The following is a 27477-nucleotide window of genomic DNA, read 5'->3' on the forward strand; positions in this document are numbered from 1 at the left end:
AAAGAAAACAGAGCTACACATTAAAGTTATAACAAATGCAAACATCAAAATAAGGTTTCAATCTGTTTCCAAATAACATCCATTCCAGTGACTCAATCCCAGAAAAATCTCAGCTTTTAAATCTTTACTTAACTGAGGCTTTCCAGCTTAATTTTCATGAACTGGAGTTCACTCTGCTTACTTAAGTGTTAAATTAGCTTATTCAACAAAAAAAAACACAGGGACATGATCTGATCTGTGGTACACAAACTTCACTGTATATGTTCCATTTTGTTTAATAACACAGATAGACAAATTAATTGTTGAATACAAGTGATGCTATCTGTGAAACATTATCAGCTAATCATGCTGCTGTCTCTCAGACTGTCATGATGATGGGCTGTCCTAACCTTCATGGTTGAGGAATCAGAGTGAGATTTTGAAGGTCTACTACACAGTCTGTTTTAGATTACTTACAGTGTAGAAACAGGCTCTTCGGCCCAACAAGTCCACACCGACCTTCCGAACAGCAACCCACCCAGACCCATTCCCCTACATTTATCCCTTCATCTAATACTAGAGGCAATTTAGTATGGCCAATCCACCTAACCTGCACATTTTTGGACCTTGGGAGGAACCGGAGCACCCGGAGGAAACCCACGCAGACACTGGGAAAATGTGCAAACTCCACACAAACAGTTGCCTGAGGCGGGAATTGAACCCAGGTCTCTGGCGCTGTGAGGCAGCAGTGCTAACCACTGTGCCACCCAGTTTTCTTTTATATCTGGGAGGCAACTTATAACAATGGACTATTCATATCTTGGACCTTAACATTTTGCAAACTCACCAAGTACATGGTTAACTTAATGATCAGTTAGAAATCTGTATTTTCTATGAAATACATTTCAGCAGATAGATTACCATGAACAATGATATTCAGATATTTATTAGTGAAGCAGAAGTGTAAAAAAAAAACTATTAGATGTATAAATTGCTAATGTATAACTGGGAATACTGTATATTAATGCTGCCTGACCTGCTGTGCTTTTTCAGCAACACATTTTCAGCTACTGTATATTAATACCAGTTAGCTTTGCTATAATTGTCAAGTCAGAACAAGAATGAAAAATATCATTTTTTGCTCTATACTGTGGAGTTCAGAGAAACAAACAGCACTTAATTGAATCTGGATTGCTACTCCAGGTGAGATGTACATCTAAGATTCAACAAATCATCACTGTGGGATATAGATAAAGTAGTGTTACTTCTGTAATTATAATTACTTGTGCAAGGTAAATGAACTCAAACCAGTGTGTAATTGTTTCAACTAAGAGCTGAGTCAACAAGAATGCAAACTATGTGGAGGAAATACATAATTGTTTATGTAATAGCTAAAATTGTATGCAAGAATGAAATGTGACTGCAAAACAATTGTAGATGTTACAGACAAATAGATAAGGTGCTGTGAGGATGTAGGTTAAGCCAGATATGCTTGCACAAGCAGTAGTTATAAGCATCTGTTTCCCACTTTTACAGAAACACAGGAACAAACCCCAATTAAAAGGTCATAAGGATCAGTATGGTTGGGGAAAGCACAGATGGAGGGAGTAGATAATGGTGAAGAAAGAATATACCTAACAATGGGCCACAGCGGGATGTGGTCAAACGGCCTTGTGAGGCCAGAAATAAGCATTTTGTCACAGACAAGGCCGGATAAGGCAAGCGATAAACAGGAGTAATGGGTGCCAGTCTTAGAGAAGTGGAAGATGTAAATGGGGAGGAGCAATGGGATAAAAAAAATAGGAACCAAATTGCATAAATATCGTGTATTCGTTGAATTCAGTGTGTGTGTATCCCTGCCTTGTAGACAGTGGACATCGCACCCTCTTGCAAGAGTAAAATAAATGACACTACTGATTCAGATCTTGTCTCGGACTGAAATTATTGAAGTGAGTGAGCTTTGTTTCTCTCAATCACCATCGTGAAATGCAGAGTACACGACTTCAGGCACCAAGCGAGATTCAAGGAAACTACTTGAAGCTATTATACCAAGACAAATCTGTGCCACGGGCTTGACTGCACATAAATGGATTAAAATACCCATTTAAAAATAAAAACACAAAATTTGATGTGCTATGGTCTGCCTACCTAACTCGAAAGAAATCAATGAAAGTACACACTAAGCATGGAAATATAGCATTTTGGCACGGATTTACTGACACCACCCAGTATTGTTAATTACGGCACAGTGGCTCAGTAGTTAGCACTGCTGCCTCACAGCACCAGGGATCCAAGTTCAATTAAGACATCATGTGCTCGTCCTTCTGTACACTGCCTAAAACAGACTTTCATACTTCACTAGTCAAAGTGTGGTGCTGGAAAAGCACAGCCGGTCAGGCAGCATCCAAGGAGCAGGAGAGTCGACGTTTTGAGCATAAGCCCTTCAGCAGGAATTCTCCTGCTCCTTGGATGCTGCATGACCGGCTGTGCTTTTCCAGCACCACACTCTGATCTCCAGTGTCTGCAGTCTCACTTTCTCCTAGTTTCATACTTCACTAGTTAACACACACTATGGTTAACCAGAGACCACTTCATTTAGGTTGACACTTAACAAAAAGTGCTAAGTTCCTCTGTTTACAGCTGATGAACAGTGTTTTAACAATTCGAAACGTAACATGAACAAACGATAAAAATTAAATTACATGAAAACATTTAACAGCCCTTGTCTATAGCTGCATCCTAAAAGGAGTACAGCACTAGTTTCTATCCAAGATATTCAATAGTAGACATTTACACTGACTATTCATGTTAGGACTTCAAAACTGTTCAGCCTATTTACAAATAGAAACTCTAAATTTGAGTGAACTGTACTGAAAAAGGGCAAGATAAAAGTACTGAATTTCTAAAAAAAAGTGCGCAGCACAAAAAATGCCAAAATCGTATTTCCCAAATAATGTACATACCTCTTTAACTTTCATTTCTTCATTAGCCTTCTTAAGGTCATTGTATTCTTGAAACAAATTATTATAGGCCTCTTGGATCTGTGCGAGTTTTCTTCTGTTTAGGTAGAAGTAAAATAAGGAATTACTAAATGAATTATGTTTTTATTTAAATATTTATACAAAATATTTTGTTTGCATAAATATTAAAAGGTAATAAATTCAGAAAATAACTTATTTTAACATTAATGCCCATCTGTTGTTCTTCTCCATCCAGGTCCCCTAATTTCCCAGCATTCTCACCAGCTGGACGGAAAACAAATTTCAAGCCAGAATTTCAGCTCATCATGCAGACTGATATCCCATTGTGGTAGTGAGACGCTATGTATTGGTAAGACTTTTTAACAGAGTGGTCCGTGTGTGGAATGAAAGAAGTAGTGGATATAGGTACAGTTACAATGTTTAAAAGAAATTTAGGTAAGTATATGAATAGGAAATGTTTGGAGAGATATGGGCCAAGCGCAGGCAGGAGGGACTAGTTTGAGATTTGGTCAGCATAGACTGATTAGATCGAAAGGTCTGTTTCCATGCCGTATTACTTTATGATTTTAAAGCTAATTCACATGGATGTCAAAGATCGTGTGGTAATATGTATCATGAGATCATTTCAACACAAATTAGTCATTCATCTCATTCTTACTGCACCTTTGTGGGACATGACTGGAACAAAATGCTTGCCAGACAGACAGGAGGCTGGAAGAACACAGCAAGCTAGGCAGCATCAAGAGGTGAAGAAGTCGACGTAAAGAAGCGACACGTCAACTTCTCCATCTCCTAATGCTGCTTTGCTTGCTGTGATTTTCCAGCCTCCTGCCGGTCCATTTTGGATTCCAGCATCTGCAGTTAGTTTGTCTCTAACAAAATGTCTGCTGCCTTATTCTGCAATACACTTTCATAATTTATTGCAATTAAGCACTTTATAATATGTTGAGGTGAAACAGCACTATACAAATTCAGGTAATGTTGGAGTGCCATGACTTTTTCAAATTTGGAACATGACAAACATGAAAAGAAAATTTACTTTTCCTCTGCTAGTTTTATTTTTTCATCTGCTATTTTCATCTGATCAATCTGATGCTCTGATTGTGAGCTTTCCACTTGCAGCTTCAACTTTTCATTGGAAAACATAAGCTGCCTTTTCTCCTCCATGGTCACTTGGTTGTTTGCTAGCTGTTGTTCCAAATCAAGACATCTGAAAGAGAAGAAGTGGTTAGAATTTTGTTGCACCCATTAACAATGATAAAAGTTAATAAAAACCAAAGGAAACAATTCAACTTCTTAGGGCTACCAGTGGTTAAAATCTTCATTTTAGATTAAATTTAGTTTTGGACCAATGTTTTGCATTCCTCAAACCAGTTTGACATTGATTGGTATTTTGTTCCATCAAAATGTTTTGATAATATCATAAGCATATGCATAATTTTTTTCGATGTTTTTGTTGGGATAAACCATCCAATTACTTTCTACAGATAATAATACCTATACAGGAGGATGTTTATGGCATGGAACCATATAAGAGAGCAAAGAGAACAATAGGTTTAAAAAGCTTGCATTTTTGTCATAGAGTTTGTGATTTTTACATCCTATTTGTTCCTCATCAATTCACAAGCATATTAAAATTTAACTACGTATTTTAAATATCCATTCCCACACTGAAGTAGCATCAGGCAATATTTTGCTCGTAGTTTATAAATAATGATTGAGAACTTGTTCTTGCATCAGAAAATTACTGAGAACTGTTAACAACAGGCCACAGAATTAAATGACAATGTCTTAAACGACTGTACTCTGGCTGATTTACCCATTAAGGATTCCATGAATATTCTATACTGAACATAGTGAGTGAAGGATATAGAATTTGTTTTATGCCACTGAAGTTCAAATATCCTTTTTGATAGAATAAAACCAAAAAGAAGCTTCTGATGATTCACATGTATAAAATGTTAAATATTGACATGAGTGTCACCGCACATGCAGCATTTTCTAGCCATGAGGTGACCTGCTCCTTGGCATTCCACAGATGTTGTGGTACAAATACACACTACAAATTGAAGATGGTTACAGTGTGAGTGAGGGTTAATCCCATACCCTAAATTGCCAATCCTTATAAGAAGAGTACAAAGAAAGTATTGAGCATATGGTACTGGAAAAGCACAGCAGGTCAGGCAGCACTTGAGGAGCGGGAGGATCGACGTTTCGGGCAAAAGCCTTTCATCAGGAAAACCCTAATGGGTGAAGGCCTAGAAATTCAACAGAGATTAAACAGGGCACTAATGAGGCCTTATGAGTTTTATTTCATCCATTGAGTTTGGATGTAGTGCATTGCGTATAAAGAGAAGGAACCAATCTAGGTCATTATAGGACAATTGACACTTTTAGCAGGGAAATTACCACAGCGTCAAACTAAAATGAGTATCTATCAGCACAGATTTTAAACCATATGTACAGTATTCCAAAATTATGAACTTGAGGAAGTTGCAGACAGATGACGAAAATTATATAGATTTTGTGTAAATGAATTCAAAGCCTTTGCCAAGACCCCACAGAAGGTTTCTGAAGATCATGTACAGAATTAAAACATGGCTTGATTATATGGCACCTGTAAAGAACAGACCATTTCGAGTAATTGAGAAGCTTAAGGCAAGGGCCATGGATATAAGATTACACTCAAGAGATTTGAAACAGACACAGATAAAGTTATTTAGGGACAGCCGTAAGGCTGACAGATTTATTTCAAAGAGACTCTGGACAGGGAACACCAGTAGCTTATGTTATGTCTTTTGTCAGAAATCCACGCAGACTTGTAATACTTTATGATCAATTGTTAATGAAGTTAGTGGCAACTTCCTCTCCTTTCCTCTGGGAAAGGGTTTCTCCACTTTTACTGAATATTGGAGGCTATTAAATCATTAGAGAATTAATGTTTCAATGATACCCAAGTATACTTTTGCAAGACAAAGCAACTGAAGTTCTGTTCAAATGTTGTTGGGGTGGTCTGCAGCAGGCCCTCCATTCAACTTTGATAATATTCACGATACCTCAAGTATTAAAAATAGTTTCTCAAGCTTCAACTTACTGCTCCATTTTTCAACTATATTTCTTACCTCTCATTAAGAGATTTCTTCATTCGTTCAGCTTCATCCAGCTTTTTCTGGGATCCCTGCAAGTCTTTTACTAATAACATCACTTGCAATTTCAATGCTTCAACTTCATTCGAAGACTGTGGATATATACAAATAGCACTCTGTTAACCTGACTAGTAACTTTATACAGTAATGGAACGGAATAAGGCTGCAGATATCAAACATATTATATCCTAAGCAGCTAAATCTATAACCATTATGATGTAGTCTATAATGCTGCTAAGCCAACCCATTACCAATTATAGTTTAGATGACCAAAGCTGTTACTGAATCCCTCTACATTGTCAAACAATAACTGCTTAATTTCACTGTTGTGAAAACATTAATTCACATTACTTTTTAAATATCCCACAAAAATATCCCACAATACATGGAAGACAACTGGATAGTGAAAATGATACGTGTAGGAAGGACTAAACAACTAAAACTTTCTAAAGCTTTACTCAGTGTCCTACATAGCATTCACTAATGTCAATGTGACTAGATTCCAAAAGCAAAATCTGTTTTTTTTTGTTTGAAGAAGGGATAGGTTTAAAACTAACCCTTCACACAATGTTGCAGTGAATGTGATAAATCTATGGAGTTGATGATGGATAAAATCAGAAGCATTATAAACTTTGAGGAGGACGATGTAGAAATTCAAAGGACATAAATAAGTTGGTGGAAGGAGTAGATAGGTGGCAGAAAAAATTCAATGCGAAGAAATGAGCCAATGCATTTCGACAGGCAAATATAGCTACAATACTGAAAGAAATGCTGAAGCAACATGGTTTAGCTGTACACATGCAGAGATCACTGAAGGATGAAGAAGAGGACAGTTAATAAAACATGCAGTATCCCAGGCTCTATTAATAGCAGTGTAGAACACATAAGTAAGGTGCTTTTGCTGAACTTATGCAAGACACTTGTCATACCTCAGGTGGAGTATTGTGTACAGTTCTGGATGCGATTCAATAGATTTGATGTGAACTTACTAAAAAGCGTGTCGAATTGATTTACAAAAAATGGTTCCAGGGATTTGAAACTTCAATTAGAGGGGTTAGGAATGTTCCTCTTAGAGAGAAGGCTATTAAAAGGAGATTGCATAGAAGTTTTCAAAATCATGAGAGGTGTTTAAGGAGAAGGGTGAAACTGTTTCTGCTTGTAAAAGGATGAAGAATGAGAGGGCAAAGACTAAAGTGATTTGCAAATGCAGCAAATGTGATGCGAGAAAAAGTGTTTTCACACAACAGGTGATTTGATCTGGGATGCACTACCTGGATATGTGGTGGAGGAAGCAACAATTGAGGCATTCAAGAAGATTTCAATGGTTATTTGAATGCAGACAATGTGCAAGGTAATAGGAAACAGGAGCACTGCACTAAGTCATGATATTCACTGGAAAGCCAGACACAATGGCTCAAATGGCCTCCCTGTGCACCATAACAATTCTGAATTAAATTAGATTGTTTAAGACTTCCTACAGAAACATTATTTTGGGACAAAAGTTGGGATCATGAAACGCACCAATGGAGCTATGTATCTGCAAGTGCTTCTTTGCCTCAAGTATGGGTCTGTATTGACCAATGAAAAAGACTTGTTTTGATGAATCAATAGCTCCATTCTCATTTCAGGAGTACCTCAGCCTTTTCACACTGAGCATTTTATGATGCTAAAACAAACAAAGAAACCCCTTTGTTGCAAGCATGGAATCAATTTGAGTTTTACAAACTTCAGCAATAAATCACTTACTTGGTTGTTTGGATTATTCAAACCTTCTACTGGAACAGCTGCTGTTTCAGTATTCTGTTGTTCTACACTGACATCCATTACCACTGTTTCAGGTGCCAATTTCTGTTTGGTACCAGACAAAATCTCCTCTCTTGCATTTTTCTCAGCCTGTCTTGCAAGCTCAGCTGCTTCACACACTTGCTCGAGCTCTGAAACCCTGAGGAACATTGTCAAATTATGTTACTGCTTACTGTGAAGAAGAAAGAAAACTAATTTCAAAAGATAAAAGTACGCTAACAATATTTTTATTTTATTAAGCGCAAGGCCAATTGTAATTAATGTGAGATTTATTAACAAAAATGTTGACTTCAATGTGCTTTCTTCAGTTTTTCATAGAATTTCAATTGCATTTATCATAACTAATAATAATTGGCAACACCCTTTCTTCAATTGTGTTACAGGTAACAAAGCTTCACCTTTTCTACAATTATGATATCAGTTAAGTTGATAGGTTGTCAACAAATTAAATTCAAAAACAACATTAAAATTTGGAACAAGAATTGACAAAATTGAGAGGTGTTTGCACATCCTCAAACTCCTTTACCTTTGCTTTGAAGATTGAAGCTCATGTTCAAGCTTTTCCAGATTCAGAGTCTTGTCCCTCAGCATATGAAGGAGTTGGCTGACTGTTAACTCTTCTGACAGCAGGCGTTTTCCAGTACTATCATCCGTGTTTGACCTGCTTTTCAATTATTGTATTTAAAAGTAAAATTGATATGTTAATTATTTCAACCAACTGCCTATGGTAAAATAACACAGAAGACTAAATAAAAATAGGGGGGCATGGTGGCTCAGCGGTTAGCTCTGCTGCCTCACAGCATCAGGGATCCGGGTTCGAGTGTGTACATTCACCCCACACCTGCATGAATTTCTTTACGGTGCTCCAGTTTCCTCCCACAGTCCAAAGATGTGCAACTCAGGTGAATTGGCCATGCTAAATTGCCCATTGCATTAGGTCCATTAGTTGGGGTAAATTTAGGGGAATGGGTCTGGGTGGGATATTCTTTGGAGGGTCAGTGTGGACGTGTTGGGCCAAATGGCCTGTTTTCACACTGTAGGGATTCTAATCTAATCTAAAAACAAGGAATTACAGATGCTGGAAGTCTGAAACACAGGGAAAAAAAAAACTGGAGAAACTGAGCAGGCTCTGGCAGCACTCATGGAAAGAATTCTTCATAACCGATTGCAACATCGAAGACATCATTGGTGCAACTTCAGAATTGCTAAAATTTATCAATTTCGCTTTACCGAGCTCTCCTTTTTCCATTTCAGAGGATAGGCTGGCCGTTAATTTCCACTACAAACCCAATGACTCCCAGAGTTACCTGATCAACAGATCCCAAGGACTCCATCCCATTTTTTCAGTTTTTCTGTCTCCGTTGCATCTGTTCAAATGATACCATCTTCTACACTGGGACCTCAGCAATGTCCATCTTTGTCCGCGACAGAAGATTTCCCACCACCATGATTGATAAAACCCTCAGCTAAGTTCATCTCCCGCACTTTGACCCTTATGCTTTTTCCTCCCTCCCGCAACAATAGGTCCCCAAGATCCTCACATTCCACCGCACCAGCATTCACATCCAAAGGATCATAAGTTACCATTTCTACCACTACCAGACACAAATTCCTCTTCCCTCCTTTGTCAGTCTTTCACAGGGACCATTCCCTCCAAGACACCCTGGTCCATTCCTTCTCCATTCCGGACACCACCCACATCATCTTATCTTGAAATCCCTATCTTCTTACTTTCTCATTCCTCACTATTTGAGGCCCTAGACATACCTTCCAGGTGAAGCAGCTATTTACCTGCACTGGGTTCAATCGATTGACTGTATTTGCTGCTCACAATATGATCTCCTCTACACTGGGGGGACGAAATGCAGAATGGTCAACCACTTTGTGGAACATCTAATGTTCTACCCAGTTTCCAGTTACCTGCTATATCAACATACCACCTTGTTTCCTGGCCAAAACCTGTGTCTCAGGCTCGCTGCACCGCTCCAATGAAGCACAATGCAAGCTGGATGAATAGCATCATATCTTCCACTTGCCTTCAGGGCTCAATATCGAGTTCAATAACTTTAGGGGCAAGCACCTTCTCCCATATCCTTTACCCACTCCTACACCCCAGTCCTTGTGATCATATGGGCTGCTTTCACCAGAGCTAACCCATCATCACCCACTAACGGTTCCCCTCCCCATTAACAGTTTTTCTTTCTCCTCTGTTCTGACTTTTGGGGTCCACCTCAATCTATCATTTGCTCTCCCGCCATCTCCAACTTCAGCATATATACCAACCTAGCTATAATCAGTTCTGAAGAGGAGTCAGTGGAAACAAAACCTTGACTCTGCTTTCTCTTCACAGGTGCTGTTAGACCTGCTGAGTTTCTCCAACTATTTTTGTTTCTGTTATTGAAAAAGACTACTTCATTTTGAAAATTACACTTTAATGAATAAAACAATGATTAATTTTATTGATGGATATTTTCAAGGAAGATGAGCTTCAATTAAGTATAACTCCTGAAAACATAAAACTTTTTGTCACAATTGTCACAAGCCTTGCAGAATTACAAAATATCAAATTATTCACTCACGACTAACAATTTTCCACAGGTGGCATTTTCAAGAAGCCAAAAAACTAAAGCTTGATCAGTAATAGTGTAATAATCCATTTACAGCTTTACTTAACACACAAAAACATCTGCTATTACAGCTTCAGCTTTCACTCTTCCATGTATGTTATTCTTTTTTCTAATTCCTGCAGTACACCCAATGAAAATGGTACATTAGCCTCAAGAATGGCAATTACCCTACAGTAAAGTTATTTATGTACTTTTAAAGCAGAAACAATAAAAATCCACTGGCTAAATTATATGTGTCTCCGGTTTGGGCAGGGCATCTTATAATATTTGTTACGGCTAAATGTTGTGGGCCCAAAGAATCTTTGCGATTCCATAGTTTGGTCAAAGTGAAAAGCTACAACTTACAAAGGTGATCACTTACATCGACATTAAAGATAGAGGCATAGGGTCATAAAACACTGAAGCAGACCCTTCCGTCCAATTCATCCGCGCCGACCAGACACCACAATCTGACCTAATCCCATTTGAAAGCATTTGGTCCATATCCCTCTAAACATTTCCTTTTCATACATCCATCTAGATGCTTTTTAAATGTTGTAACTGTACATTGCTCCACCACTTCCTCTGGTAGCTCATTTCATAAGTACACCACCCTTTGTGTAAAAGGCTACGCCTCAGATCCTTTTTAAATCTTTTCCCTCTCACCTTAAACTTATGCCATCTAGTTTTGGACTCTCACAACCTAGGAAAAAGACTCTGGCTATTCACCCAACCCATGCCCCTCATGATTTTATAAACGTCTGTAAGGTCACACCTCAGCCTCCATCGGTCCAGGGAAAAACAGCCTCAGCCTATGCATTTGGTTTAAAGGAAATAACGTTGCAGTTGGCAGGGTTTTTTGAGAAAATATCACAGCCTCTCCTTGTCTCTTAAGTGATACGAGGATGATGCTGGAAGGTAGGGTTGAAGTAGATTATCAGTCATGAAGTTACTCAATGACACAGCAGGCTCCAAGATCTAAATGGTTTACACCTCCTATTTCTTATACATGGACCCGCACTTCACTGTATGGTTATATTTTAACCAATGATCTCTGGTGCAAAAACAGTATCAGATCAACATTTGATGATGAATTATTATATTTTTGAACTAGGTGGCTGGTCTAATTTTCTTGAACTGGTTCAGCAGACATTTGAATAAGTTGAAGAGAGTTGGTTTAGCTGCAAAGGGTCTGTTTCCACGCTATACATTTCTATGACTCTATAACTCGCTTCATTACTGAGCAGTGATTCTCTCATTTTTCAGTTAGGTGGAGACAGATCTCCAAATTCTGTGCCACATTTTGATTTTTAAATTATTCTTTCATTTATTCTATAGCCTTGTGATTCTTCTTCCAACAATTAGCAAGCCTTATACTTCTGAATAACTACATTCTCTCAGAGACTGATCATGGCAATAACATTAAATTGGTGTATTTTACTCGTATACGGTAACAATTTGAATTTGAGAGTAGCAGTACATGTTGAGCAACAAAGCTTTAGCGCATTATTTGAAAGGATACTCTATGCACTATACTATTTGGAATCATGGAATTTTACATATGGAAGTAATCAAATCTTAATTTGAAATAAGTTGAGTTGCAATTAAAAGTTTAAATAGCATACAAACTTAAATCAAATTTTAAATATATAATCAATTAAATAACTTACGTGTAGACTGCTTGGCTGTCTGCACTCTTGCATTGCAATTCCTTTGCTGCTTTTAGTTCACTATCATCAGCAGCCTCCTACATAATTAAGCAGCATTATTGACTTTGAATTTCATTGAATAATTACCACAGAAGTGTGCAAAGTTAAACACATTTTTAAATGTACATAAGTGCTCACAGAAATACCATACTCTAAATTTGGTATATTTTAACAAGCTAACAAAAAAAACTAAAGTTCCAGAAAAATTTCAACTAATTAAAATTTTACTAACTTTCAATAAATGCTAAATTTCATCCCTAATTTTAATCCTTTGCAATGTTCTATGTCCCAGCCAATATTTCAATCAGTGTTCTTAAGCTTTGACCACCAGTGCTCTCAGGTTAGAAGTCTTGACTGGAGTGGTAGGTTGATTTGCTCTACCTTAACCCTCCACTGATCTCACACTGTTTCTCCCCCTCCCACTGCTTGCCTTGCATCCCGATCGTTAGTGCTTGCTGCTTTCAAGAAGCAGTGTGTCACACTATAAAATCACAGCAATTCGAATGTATTTTGCAACTTCACAATACAATTCCTTCCACCTCATGGGTGTATTTTGCTAGTATTTTTAAACTTTTCTGAATTTGGTCTATAGCACAGGCTTGGTTCATAAGTTAGATAGGATCCTGCGCAAACCAGTATTTTATAATTTACCTGTCCTTTTATTATAATGCATGTTTTGTCAATATGAATTCGCTTTAGTGCAGTTGTTGAATTGGTGGATGCTATTTCTACAGCACAAACGTTTAAAACGTGTGTCAGCTGTAACATGATTACAGCTCCAACACTAAGCGCTGTTCCAAAATGCGATTTTCTATAACACAGTGTTTCACAAGAACGCAACCATCACATTATAGAAGAAGTCACTGCATCTTGTTTTAAAGAATTGCATAAACGTTGAAACGTATATTTGAACACTGTTACAATAACCAATTTCTGCAACTAATATGCACTGGAATTCCATTTTTAAATTTAGTTTTCTCACATACCATTCGAATTTCAACAAATGAATCATCAGACATTGGGGCACCCAATTTCAGCAGAAGCTCTGAATTCATGGCAACCAGATCAGCTTTTTCTGTCTGCAGCCTTCTAACAAGTGCTTTCAGTTGCTGCATATCTTGTTCCATCACATTAGAGATTGCACCTTTGGGTACTCCCTGTCAAAAAATAAAAAGTACAGTTTTAAAAAATATTATCCAACTCAATACTTGTCAACACAAGAAAGAATGGAATGAGAGGAGCAAAATTGTGCCTACAAAGTCTATTACATCCGACAAATCAAGTATAGCTTGTGCAGTCATGGTTTTATTTGCAATATTTAAAAGAGGCAAATGATTTAAATTATAATTGTGAAGCTTCCATCTTTACGGGGTAATCAAGCAAGTATTTCAAATGTCAATATTTAGTCTTGTAAATGTTGGAATAACACTCAGGAGTCTATCTTTAATGCCTATTTACAACACCAGAATGTTGCTTGACTTTAAACATTTGAATGTGGATAATCAGTCATGAATGTGGAACAAAACTCCTAGACAACAAAAAATTCAGTAGTTATTACCAATATTACCTAATTCCAGATAAAATGCATCATGATTTGTGTGATTCTATACTTTCTTTTCACCATATGTGCACATTTTTCCATTTCTCAGTTTAATTTCTTTTATCAACACCGTGGTCCAGTGTAGGCATTCACAGATTGCAAATATATATCCAGAAATTAGAACCTGGATTAGAGGTTTTTAAAGGAAACTTAGCATCGGAATACAACTGCTTTTCAGCATTTTAAAAAACTGAATCACACTTCTTCTCCTTTTCCCTTTAAGGTGAACAAATTAAAATGTTTCAGCCTCCATAAGTGCAATGAAATAAGTGTACACACAAAGTCGAAAACCTTCAGTCTTCCTTTGGTTACCTGTGTAGTATCAGCATTTAATTCCTGTATTTTGCTCTTCAAGATTTCATTCTCTGCAGTAAGGTCTGTTAATCGGGTTTTGGCCTCTTCAAACTTGTTCTGAATATAGTCCCTTTCTTCCCTCTGTTTTTCCCTCCAAGTTGCAAGTTCTTCATAACGTTCCTTCATTGCATGATTTGTTTGCTTGATTGCTTCTGCAAGGCAAAAATCACCCACATTTTCTTTCAAGTCAATCAATTAAATACGGAATTGTCATTCAAGTCATGTCTAATCTAATAGGATATTTTTACAATGTAGTGCAAGACCTGGATATTTATTATAGACAGACTCAACACTGACTTTAAATTGGTTTACTAAATATAGATAATGCAATTCATCAAAATACTGCACTAAAAATTAGAATAAAAACACAACTAAAATAGAGGTGGTGGTTCAAACCATTCTTTGTAATTTTTATTTAACTCAAGCAAAGCTTCTTTTGAACAATTCTCTTCGCAATTTGTCAAACCAAAACTGTTGCTGAACAGGGAACTGAAAGAGTTGTGTCTGGAGGGATTTATAATGCTATTTGGATAACAGCCCCAAGCAAAAAATCACCAGCATCTTGGGGGTTATAGATTAATTAATTTAGGGTGTAGGTTTGCTCGCTGAGCTGTAAGTTTGATATCCAGATGTTTCATTACCTGGCTAGGTAACATCATCAGTGGCGACCTCTAAGTGAAGCGAAGCTGTTGTCTCCTGCTTTCTATTTATATGTTTGTCCTGGATGGGGTTGCTGGGGTTTGTGGCGATGTCATTTCCTGTTCGCTTTCTGAAGGGTTGATAGATGGTATCTAGATACCATCCAGGACAAACATATAAATAGAAAGCAGGAAACAACAGCTTCGCTTCACTTGGAGGTCACCACTGATGATGTTACCTAGCCAGGTAATGAAACGTCTGGATATCAAACTTACAGCTCAGCGAGCAAACCTATACCCTAAACCTCAACCTGAGCTACAAACCTTGCAAAAAAGATTAATTAATGTGCTACCCATCTTAAATTCTCCATACTAATCGCAGCTTAGGCTTTTCTACTCTGGTTGAGTGGGTGCTGAATTGGAATCTGTGGAGACATCCAGGGGGGGTTTATGAAATAATGTGAAAGAATAACCCAAGAAGAGAACGTAGCCAAAACACACACATTGCAGAATAGGCTGACTGCTTCACTCAGGAATGGACTGCACATGCACTGTTGAGAACAGTGCTAATGTAAATACCCTTTTCTTTGGTACATAAAATGCATTGGTAATATGTTTTGCATGAAATGAATTCATATTATAAATAATAACTTAGCTAGGGTTTGTAATTACAAATTTATTTGAAATGGGGTCACTGTTCTTGATCAACTTGTATTTCAGGTATGTAAAACAAAATAGCTTTGAATTAATATCTCTTCAAATAGACATGAAGAATTAGTTATGTAGATCTGTAGATTGTGCTTTTAAAAAGCATCCTAAACTACAAAAGTGATAGTTCTCCTTTTAAAAAATTTTTTTTTTTGTATTTAATTATCCTGAAAATATCCGAAGAAGCATTGCCATTTAAATTACAACAAAAATGTAAAAGGTACAAATTTAGTTAGTATAAGTGTTGTGGTTGTAAAAGTAGGAAGTACCAGATATTACTGTGTGGAACTTTCTCTGCAACAATATCTTCCAGGGTCATGCAAATATTATTTTGTTCCAACAAGCAAGTTTCTGACTAATAATTAACCTTTGCAGTTCTAAATAACGATGTGACTGTTGCACCTATTCTCAAAGCCCAGCAATAAAGGGATGTTTCACAAAATGAAGAACTCAATTTCATTAAATATTCTACAACTTCATAAGTCATAATCATTGAATGTTTTCAAGACAATAATGCAAAGTTTGCAATAATAGAAATGCCTACAGTTGATATAATTTATGTTCCAATTTTAGTGCAATAACTCAACTTGCATCACCCAGATAAAATACTAAACTTCTAATACAGGGGATCCCTGATTTATGAATGCTCGACTTACAAATATTCGTACTCACAAACATGATCCCATACAGGGATGTCATTCTGAAGACCCAAAAACTGAGCATTTCCTGTACTTATGAATAGCTGCTTTATATCATCCTACATTGTGTTCCGACTTGAGTACAAATTGACTTGGAAATAGATTCAGGTTCAGAACCCATTTGCAACAGGAACTGCTTGCACCTATATTAATTTATAAACATGCGATACAAAAATATGTAACAGGCTGTAACTATATTCAAGATATAAATTCCTGAGGTAGACTTAGGAGTCACTGTGGCTTTTGAAATGTTCAATTTTACATCATTTTTCTGCATGATTAAAAATTGCGTGGTTCCACACAGGATTGAAGACCGACGGATACAGATGGTCTTGATTTAGCAAATAATTAATAGACCAAGGTATTTAATTAAATCAAAAAAAGGTAGAAGTTTCACGCCAGAACGGTGGTGAATTTGGAACCAAATTTAAGTGTGTTATCTTAACAAATAACCCTATGAAACGGCTTTCTAAACATCTGAAATAAAAATAAGGTACTGGGGCAACTCAGCAAGTCTAGTAGCATTGATGGAGGAAAAAACAGAGTTACTGTTTTGAGTGTTATATGACTCTTCTTTGGAACCGATAAACATGTAGATGGCCATGTGCTTCAAAGTTACAGATGTAGATAGAAACATATCATCAAACACAGTACAGGAAACAAATAGTCATGTTTTGAGACCAGGGCTAAGTAAAACGTGGAAAAATATGAATTTAAGGATTCTGCATATCAATTTGTGCATAATCAACTAAAGGAGTTTAAAAACATAAGATCAATAATGTACATAATATTTTGAAAATGCAGCCTAGGTAACAAGTAGTCACCTCTGGCCAATTATGTAGGTTATTTATTTTTGTTACTTTTCCCTCACCATCAATTCAACTTCTTAGAAAATTAAAATCATATTTCTTCATTCTGTCATTTAAAATCCCCAGTGACTCATCATTACCCGTGGTTATTGGTAGCTCTGTCTGGCTGCTTGGAAGATTACCAACAGTGCAAGGCATTTTAATATTTTAGCAGGTCCGGCAGCATCTGTAGAGAGAGAAACAGTGAACATCAAGTCTGATATGACTCTTCTAAAGAAGAGTCATATTGAACTCGAAGCATTAACTCTGCTTCTTTCACTACGTGTGCTGCAAAACCTGAGCTTCTCCAGCATTTTCAGTTTTTAATTTCAGATTTTATTTTTATTGCATTGGGTATCTGTTCAGCTTCACACTGCTAAAAGGTATTTCAAACACTTTGTAAATATAACTTCTAAGGAATTTATATCCAGAATTAAAAGTAACTAATTTACAGGCTAAAAATTAAAAGAAAGCTGTATTTATGAGAATAAAAACTTGCACACATATATGGTGCCTGATTATGTCAAGAGTTAATTATGTTAAGCAAATTATGTTAACCTAATTATGTTAGGAGTTACTTGGGTCTGGAGTCAGGCCAGGTTAGGATGGTACATATTCTTCTCTAAAAGGATATTAGTGAACTAAAGGGGTTTTTGTAAAAATCAACAATAATTTCACGATCACCATGAAGGAGTCAAGCTTGTCCACGCTACGTGTACATTCTCCAAAGCCAATATGTCCTTCTGAAGGTAGGTTGTCCAGATCCCCTCATAGCGCTTCATGTGGGCTCTAACCTGGGTTTAGTATATCTGCAGGATAATTTCTGCATCCTTGCACTCTTGACATTTCATTTGCTTTGTTGATTATTTTCTGCACTAGTTTGTGACATATTAAAGATCTCTTCATTTGAACCCAATGTCTTTTTGGACATCCAGGGTATTTAACTTCATATGATCTAGAAAATACATTGTTTCCACAATAATATCTGTGGAGAGTTAAGTGATAAAATATTACTAAGTGATGTAAATATACACTTAAACTTTATAATTTAATTTATCACCAAAATCAGAATCCAAACAACTTTGTGAATGAATTATACAGCAGATTACATTTTTGGCTTTACTTAAGTCTAAGACAGGAACCAAACCTTTTAACTCATTGTTCTCCTTAATCAGTTCATCCATTTGTTGTAGGGTATCTTCTGGTGTGAAGGATCCCAGTATTTGTGGGCCATTGAGACTCATGTTAGGACTCCCATTCACAGTATGTAATCCTTGATTCAAATTCTGTGTCATCTGTCCAGGGGCAGAATTATTTACCTGGTTAGAACACATCATCATTTCTTCTAACTATGAAAAAAGCAAACACTTAAAAATGTACATGCTGTATAATACCTATTACTCCTGCTTTAGCATGTGTACTATTTTACTGATCATTTAGTAATAAAGATTCACATTTGAAAGCGCTTTTCACAAACTAAGAATCATATTTTTAAGGTAACAGGAGAAAAATTTAAAAGGGACCTCAGGGGCAACTTTTTCCACAGAGGGTGGTTTGTATGTGGAATGATCTGCCAGAGGAAGTGGTAGATGTGGGTACAGATACAACATTTAAAACATTTGGATAGGTACGTGAAAAGCAAAATTTTGGAGGGACATGGGCCAATTGCAGATAAGTGGCACTAGTTTAATTTAGGAAACTTGGTTGGCATGGACGAGTTGGACTGAAGGGTATGTTTCTATATAAGTCCTGTACTTGTTTGTATTACCGAAATGCAATATCAAAATGCAGTTAATGGAGAATTTCAGACCAGCTTCTACAAGAAAGCAACACACACAGACCAGATACTGAACTACAGAAGCAATCATCCCAACACCCACAGAGCTGCATCGGGACATTATTTAAATGGGCCACAACACACTGCAGCACCCAGGAACTATAGTAGCAGCAGAAAAATATCTAATAAAAGCAAATTATTGTGGATACTGGAATCTGAAACCAAAAAAAGAGAAAATGCTGGAAAATCTCAGCAAGTCTGGCAGCATCTGTAAGGAGAGAAAAGAGCTGACGTTTCGAGTCTAACTGACCCTTTGTCAAAGCTCTTTAGAAAAATATCTATACAGCTTATTCAAGAAAATGGGTACCCAATAAACACTGTCCACCGATTCCAAAATAACAAACGCAAACAAGCAGATGTGTCCAGAAACTCCAGCCACATTACCATACCTCACAGTCATCTCTGAAATGACTAACTGACTACTCCAAATCCTTGGCATCATGGTAGCCCATAAACCAAACAACACACTTAAACAGCGGCTGGTGAACCTAAAGAACCCTATACAAACAACCAGCAAAATGAATGTCATTAACTAACTACCATGCAAGGACTATAACAAACACTACATCGGACAGACCAGGCAAAAAGCTAGCCATCAGGATACACAAACACCAACTAGTCACCAAAAGACATGACGCACCATCGTATCCCTACATACAGACGAAGGAGGACGCCACTTTGACTGGGACAACACATCCAACCAAGGACATGCGAAACAGAGACGCACATAGGAATTCCCACATTCCCAGGCCTGGCATTCAAACCGGAACTCCATCAATAAACATATTGATTCGGATCCCATCTACCAACCTCTGAGAAAAAGAACCAGAAATGATATTACCCACCTTAAGAGACCAAGGCACAAAAACAGAAAGTGGGACGTTACATCAGCGCTTCACTGGAGGCTTGCTAACTTGGTGATGAAATGCCTGGAAACAAACCTTCCAGCTCAGTGAGCAAACTTACAACCTGAACCTCAACCTGAGCTACAAATCTTCTGAAAAAATATGCAATATCTCATTTGTCCAAATTAAACTCTTTCTGCCACTCTTGTGCCCATTAACCCAATTGATCATGATCTCTTTGTAATCTTAGATAACTTCTTCACTGTCCATTATACCACCAAGCTGTCATCTGCAAACTTACCAACCATGCCTTCTTTATTCTCATCCAAATCATTTCAGTAAATAACAGACAAAAGTGGATCCTGTACTGATCCCTGTGGAACACAACTGGTGACAGGCTTCCAGTCAGAAAAGCAACCCTGCCTCCTACCATGAAGCCAATTTTGTAACCAATTGGCAAGCTCATCCTGATCCCAATGTGATCTATCATGCAGAACGTCTACCACTCTGCCCTCATCAATGTTTTAGTTTCTTCATTAAAAAACTCAACTAGGTTTGTATTTCTTCCTTAACGTGCTCCCACTGTAGTTGCCAGGGCCGTCAGTGATGGCCATTCTACTTCCACAACTTCTATTCTCACCTCCCCGCCCACCCCCCATATCTCCCAGAACGACAATCAGGTTCTCTAATCCTCATCTTTCACCATTTGGCTTTCATTTGTTTACAAATCATCCACTTCCATTACCTCCAGCATGATGTCATTACCAATCTTTGCAATTTCAACATCAACCTTCTGAAGGGACCATGCATTCAGTTACACCCTAATCTATTTTTTAAATATCCCTTCTCCTTCTTAAGGCATCGTTCCATGTGAGCACAGATGTAGCTCCTTCCCTTCTATCTTCTCACTATCACAGCCACAAAGTCTCTTACCAGTTAAGATAGTGATTTCATTCATAATATTCTTTGCTTGCAGTGCTGTGCTTGCATTGTAAAATGAGTGATCGCTTTCTGGAACACTTCCATTTAATCAACAAACATAATCCTGCCTTTTCCTGTTGCTGTCATTTCAATTCCTCCCTTAATCGGACCTCTCTGACTTCAGTGAGCTACACTCTTCAAATAAAACTCAATTTAAACTCGATGAACAGTACATCATCTTTCAATCTAAAATTTTACATCCTTCTGGACTCACCATTGAGCTCAACAATTGCAGATCACAAAACCCTGACATTTTTTGCGATTTAATCTTTGTCTCCCACCTATCAGAGTTCCCTTTTGCTCTTCCTTTCCTTCCTCCACCTTGTTTAAAACTCATTACACATCCAAACCTTCACAGGTCACAGACCTGAAATATTGAGTCTGTTTCTCTCCACACAGATGACGTCTGACCTGACTATTTCCAGAACTTCCCAATCTTTATCCGATTCCATAACCATTTCTTCAAATTAGTACTAGGGAATCTTAAACATCCACATGTGACAGAACACAGAAGATGGATGAAGGTGAAGGAAAGGTGATGGACAGATCCAGAGGGTGGTGCCACGTTAGATGCTTAGGATTGCGATAATGTGAGGGAGGGGAAAATGTGTGGTTGCAGGGTCCCAAAACAGAATATGAGGGGCTCCTCCTCCAGACGTCAGGTGATAAATGTTTGGCCATGACTCAGGATCTGCATGTCCTTGACAAAGTGGGAAGTGGGAGGTTTCAGCCACGAGGTGGTGGGGTTGCTTGGTGCAGATGTCCCAGAGATGTTCTCTGAAACGATCCACAAGAAGGTGTCCTGTCTCCCCGATGTACAGGAGACCACATTGGGTGCTACGGATGCAGTAGATGATATAGGTAGAGGCGCACCTCCTCCACTTCATGCATCACCGCCCTTGAACCCCACCCCTCCCAAAGCAACAAGGACAGAATCACCCGGTCCTCACCTTTCACCCCATCAACCTCCGCATACATCGCATCATCGTCGGTCACCTCCGCTACCTCCAAACAGACCCCACCACCACATATATATTTCCCTGCCCAGACCATTCCCTCCGCAACTCCCTCATCAGGTCCACAATCCCCATCAGCCAACACCTTTCCTTGCCACTGCAGAAAGTGCAAAACCTGTGCCCACATCACTCCCCTCACCCCTATCCACGGTCCCATGGGATCAATAGACAATAGACAATAAGTGCAGGAGTAGGCCATTCAGCCCTTCGAGCCTGCACCGCCATTCAATATGATCATGGCTGATCATTCCTAATCAGTATCCTCTTCTTGCCTTATCTCCATAACCCTTGATTCCATTATCTTTGAGAGCTCCATCCAACTCTTTCCTTAAATGAATCCAGAGACTGGGCCTCCACTGCCCTCTGGGGCAGAGTGTTCCACACAGCCACCACTCTCTGGGTGAAGAAGTTTCTCCTCATCTCTGTCCTAAATGGTCTACCCTGTATTTTTAAGCTGTGTCCTCTGGTTCGGCACTCACCCATCAGCAGAAACATGTTTCCTGCTGCCAGAGTGTCCAATCCTTTCATAATCTTATATGTCTCAATCAGATCCCCTCTCAGTCTTCTAAACTCAAGGGTATACAAGCCCAGTCGCTTCAGTCTTTCAGTGGATCCTTCCACATGTGTCAGAAATTTACCTGTACCACTACCAATGTCATCTACTGCATCCGTTGCGCCCGGGATAAACTGGATTTCAACAGCTTCCTAATTTCCCCTCCTCCCACATTATCCCAGTCACCACCCTCCAGACCTGTGCATCACTCCCCTCTGACCTATCACATTCTCTCTCACCTTCATCTACCTATAACTTTCTCAGCCACCTTCCCCCTCCTCCCAGCCCCACCCCTTCCCATTTATCTTTCAGCCCCCGATCCATATGCCTCATTCCTGATGAAGGGCTTTTGCCCGAAACGTCGATTCTCCTGCTCCTCGGATGCTGTGTGACCTACTGTGTTTTCCAAGCAACACACTCGTGACTTTTCAACCTTGTTCCCAGGTTTACTAGTCTGGTTTATTGGACAATGACACTCCTGAAGGACTGACAGTGCACCTGAGACAAGGCATTTGGGAGAGGCTGAACAGGCTGGGGCTATTTTCCCTGGAGCATCGGAGGCTGAGGGGTGACCTCATACAGGTTTACAAAATTATGAGGGGCATGGATAGGATAAATAGACAAAGTCTTTTCCCTGGAAGCAGGGAGTCCAGAACTAGAGAGCATAGGTTTAGGGTGGGAGGGGAAAGACATAAAAGAGACCTAAGGGGCAACATTTTCACACAGAGGATGGTACGTGTATGGAATGAGCTGCCAGAGGAAGTGGTGGAGGCTGGTACAATTGCAACATTTAAGAGGCATTTGGATGGGTATATGAATAGGAAGGGTTTGGAGGGATATGGGCCGGGTGCTGGCAGGTGGGACTAGATTGGGTTGGGATATCTGGTCGGCATGGATGGGTTAGACCGAAGGGTCTGTTTCCATGATGTACATCTCTATGACTATGACAATTAAGGAATGTCACAAACATCAACAGGTCCAAGTTCTTCGCTCAAAACAACCAACCATCACTTTCACTTTCCCCACTCACTATCACTTTCACTTTCCCATCTCTAGTGGCCAATCCAGCTTCCCTCAGCGAGAGCCCGGCACTGACCAACGTTAAACCCTAACTCCCAGGTCAACAGGTACGGGCCTGGGGAGCAGGCGGCTGTACCGCTCGGCGAGAGGGGCGCCCGAACCGGCTACAACCGCCCGCGCCTCCTCCCGCTCCTCTCTCCCCCAAAGCAAGAGGACGGTGCGCTCAGACTCCCTGTTTTCGATAGTGAAATGGGACATGTACTTTCCCTGACCCGCGCGATGCCGCAGTTGTTCATGTTAAAGACCCGCACACCGTAAACACAACACTCACCGCCGCCATAACACCAACACCGTCACCACTGCGCAGTCGCAATACACGGCACTCGCCTCCCTGCCACAAACTGAACTCAATGCGCAGCCGCAACACACGGCACTCTCCTCTTCTCCGCAACCAGAATTCAATTCGCAGCCGCAACAGACTACACCATCCCTCCACAACCAGAGTTCAATGCGCAGCCGCAACAGACGGCACTCTCCGCTTCCCCACAACCAGAACTCAATGCGCAGCCGCAACAGACGGCACTCTCCGCTCCCCCACAACCAGAACTCAATGCGCAGCCGCAAACACGGTACTCTCCTCTCCCCCACAACCAGAACTCAATGCGCAGCCGCAACAGACGGCACTCTCCTCCCCCTCACAACCGGAACTGAATGCGCAGACGCACCAGCTGGCATTCCCCACTCCCACTGCTTCACCGAGCGTCACGTCACGGCAGGTCTGGCCCCATGTGACCCGAAAGCAGAACTCAACGCCGCCATCTTGGTAAGGGCAGAAGGCAAAAGTGTTCTGGAGGAGAAGCTCTAAATTAGTTTTGGTTTATTAACTGTTAGGCAAACCAGCTTTTGTTGAAGAGATCCAACACCGCCCCCAGTTTGCTAGGGTGTTCAAGAACAACAGCATCAGATCTGACACAGAGACCATGGTTTACTAATCCATGGTGGTTCCCATCCTCCTCTATGGCTCTGAAAAATGGACAGACTACAGCAGACATCTCAAGGCAGTGGAGCAGTACCATCAAATGCTGCCTGCGCAAGATCACATTTGTTGGGAAGAAAGCAACATCAACACCAGTGTCCTTGATCAGGTCAACATTCCCAGCATCGAGGCACTGACCACCTTTGATCAGATGTGATGAGCTGACCATGACTGACACGAAACTCCCCAAACAGGTGCTCTATTCCTAGGCAACTGTACCAACAACCAAAAAGGGCAGCACGGTGGCTCCATGGTTAGCATTGGTTAAAACAAGGACTGCAGATGCTGGAAACCAGAGTCTAGATTAGAATGGTGCTGGAAAAGTACAGCAGGTCAGACAGCATCGGAGGAGCAGGAAAATCGACGTTTCAGGCAAAAGCCCTTCATCAGGAATAGGGGCAAGGTGCCTGCAGAGTGGAGAGATAAATGAGAGGGGGGTGGAGGTGGGAGGAAAGTAGCATAGAGTGCAATAGGTGAATGGGGGTGGGGATTGAGGTGATAGGTCAGAGAGGAGGGTGGGGAAGGTAGCAAAGAGTCCTGCCCCTGTGATATTAAGTTTCTCTAATGGCCATAACATTATAGTTCCAAGTACTGATCCATGCTCTGCGTTTGTCATCCTTATTCCTGATACATCTTGCATTAAAATAGACACACTTCAACCCATCACACTGGCTATACTTTTGCCCTGTTAAGTGCCTATCCCTCCTTACATGATGATGACTGATATATATTTGATGTATTGTAATTCTCCCAACAGGATACAGGAGGTTAGATTAGATTAGATTCCCTACAGTTTGAATGCAAAATGCTACTTGTTGGAAAACGGAAATAAACACAGAATGCTGCGGGAACCCAGCTGGCGTGGTAGTATCGATTGGCAACAAAACAATATTTGGAGTTCAAAGAAGATTGTCTTCATTAATTTAAGACTCTAATGATGATTATTGAAACATTGCCAATTGTTGGGGAAAATAAATCTGGTTCACTCCTGTCCTTTAGAGAAGAAAACTACTATCCTTTTCCAGTCTGAACTACACAGGGGCAGCACAGTGGCTCACTGGTTAGCACTGCTGCATCACAATGCCAGGGACCCAGACTTGATTCCTGCCTTGGGTGACTGTCTGTGTGGAGTTTGCACATTCTCCCTGTGTCTGCTTGTGTTTCCTCCGGGTGCCCCAGTTTCCTCCCACACTCCAGAGATGTGCAGGTCAGGTGAATTGGCCATGCTAAATTACCTATAATGTTAGGTGCATTAGTCAGGGGGAAATGGGTCTGGGTGGGTTACTCTTCAGAGGGTCGGTGTGGACTGGTTGGCCCGAAGGGCCTGTTTCCACACTGTAGGGAATCTAATCTAAAACCTGTGACTCCATACCAATGGCAATATGGTTGAATCCTAAGCTCTTGACAGTGTTTGCTGCGGTCTTTTTTTTTGTAACATGAAGGAGTTTTAGATTGTGCATTTGGAGTATGAAACATCTTATCACAGAAGCTCTTCCAAAAATCCAATGGGTATTTCTGTAAAAATAACTGATCTCAGTAGAGTTGTTTTCTGGGCAATATACTGTGGCTCAGCCAACAATGCCCACATCCTAAAAATTGGACTCAAACTTTATTTCTGCCCTCAGTGCCCTCCCCCCCTTCAATGGATAACGCCCTATTGCCTCAGCTATCTATAGAGACATGAAGACAAATATTCCATGCAGCTCACCACCCTTCTGAATCAGAGCTGAAAATGTGTTGCTGGAAAAGCGCAGCAGGTCAGGCAGCATCCAGGAAACAGGAGAATCGACATTTCGGGCATAAGCCCTTCTTCAGGAATGAGGAAAGTTTGTCCAGCAGGCTAAGATAAAAGGTGGGGAGGAGGGACTTGGGGGAGGGGCGTCGGAAATGTGATAGGTGGAAAGAGGTCAAGGTGAGGGTGATAGGTCAGACTGGGGTGGGGGCGGAGAGGTCAGGAAGAAGATTGCAGGTTAGGAAGGCGGTGCTGAGTTCGATGGATTTGACTGAGACAAGGTGTGGGGAGGGGAAATGAGGAAACTGGTGAAATCTGAGTTCATCCCTTGTGGTTGGAGGGTTCCTAGGCTGAAGATGAGGCGCTCTTCCTCCAACCGTCGTGTTGTTGTGGTCTGGCGATGGAGGAGTCCAAAGACCTGCATATCCTTGGTGGAGTGGGAGAGGGAGTTGAAGTGTTGAGCCACAGGGTGGTTGGGTTGGTTGGTCCGGGTGTCCCAGAGGTGTTCTCTGAAATGCTCCGCAAGTAGCCGGCCTGTCTCCCCAATATAGAGGAGGCCACATCGGGTGCAAAGGATGCAATAGATGATGTGTGTGGAGGTGCAGGTGAATCTGTGGCGGATATGGAAGTTTCCTTTGGGGCCTTGGAGGGAGGTGAGGGGGGAGGTGTGGGCGCAAGTCTTGGACCTCCTGCGGTTGCAGGGGAAGGTGCCGGGAGTGGAGGTTGGGTTGGTGGGGGGTGTGGATCTGACGAGGGAGTCACGGAGGGAGTGGTCTTTATGGAATGCTGATAGAGGAGGGGAGGGAAATATATCCTTGGTAGTGGGGTCTGTTTGGAGGTGGCGGAAATGACGGCGGATGATGCGCTGTACATGGAGATTGGTGGGGTGGTAGGTGAGGACCAGTGGGGTTCTGTCCTGGTGGCGGTTGGAGGGGCGGGGCTCAAGGGCGGAGGAGCGGGAAGTGGAAGAGATGCGGTGGAGGGCATCGTCGACCACATCGGGGGGGAAATTGCGGTCCTTGAAGAAGGAGGCCATCTGTGTTGTACGTTTTTGGAACTGGTCCTCCTGGGAGCAGATGCGGCGGAGTCGAAGGAATTGGGAGAATGGGATGGCGTTTTTACAGGGGGCAGGATGGAAGGAGGTGTAGTCCAGGTAGCTGTGGGAGTCAGTCGGTTTGTAGTAGATGCGCCTGACATAGAAATAGAAAGGTTGAGGAAGGGGAGGGAGGAATCTGAGACTGTCCAGGTGAATTTGAGGTCGGGGTGGAAGGTGTTGGTGAAGTGGATAAACTGTTCAGCCTCCTCGTGGGAGCACGAGGCGGCGCCGATACAGTCATCGATGTCGCGGAGAAAAAGGTGGGAGGTGGGGCCAGTGTAGTTGCGGAAG

At 40.4% G+C, this 27477-nt stretch overlaps 1 protein-coding gene across 2 annotated transcripts in view; it reads right to left on the minus strand.

The window, feature by feature from the left end:
- optn (optineurin) overlaps window positions 1–23770 on the minus strand; it is a 43190-nt gene extending 19420 nt beyond the window's left edge. Inside the window, exons 1-10 of one of the 2 annotated variants that reach the window (XM_043714168.2) lie at window positions 23654–23770; window positions 18218–18365; window positions 14137–14330; window positions 13211–13381; window positions 12186–12262; window positions 8436–8570; window positions 7853–8048; window positions 6083–6198; window positions 4000–4170; window positions 2943–3036 (exon numbers count right to left, since the gene is read on the minus strand). In XM_043714168.2, coding sequence (XP_043570103.2) covers window positions 2943–3036; window positions 4000–4170; window positions 6083–6198; window positions 7853–8048; window positions 8436–8570; window positions 12186–12262; window positions 13211–13381; window positions 14137–14330; window positions 18218–18365; window positions 23654–23662 — 1311 coding nt within the window. In that variant the 5' untranslated portion in view covers window positions 23663–23770. Of the gene's footprint in view, window positions 1–2942; window positions 3037–3999; window positions 4171–6082; window positions 6199–7852; window positions 8049–8435; window positions 8571–12185; window positions 12263–13210; window positions 13382–14136; window positions 14331–18217; window positions 18408–23653 lie in introns of those variants that run through there. The other variant, XM_043714169.2, reaches the window with a different exon arrangement.
- Between the last annotated feature and the right edge of the window lie 3707 nt (window positions 23771–27477).

This window comes from Chiloscyllium plagiosum, unplaced genomic scaffold (genome assembly GCF_037043375.1).
Source record: "Chiloscyllium plagiosum isolate Xiang-an unplaced genomic scaffold, Cpla_swu_hap1 HiC_scaffold_23, whole genome shotgun sequence".
NCBI classification, from domain to species: domain Eukaryota; kingdom Metazoa; phylum Chordata; class Chondrichthyes; order Orectolobiformes; family Hemiscylliidae; genus Chiloscyllium; species Chiloscyllium plagiosum.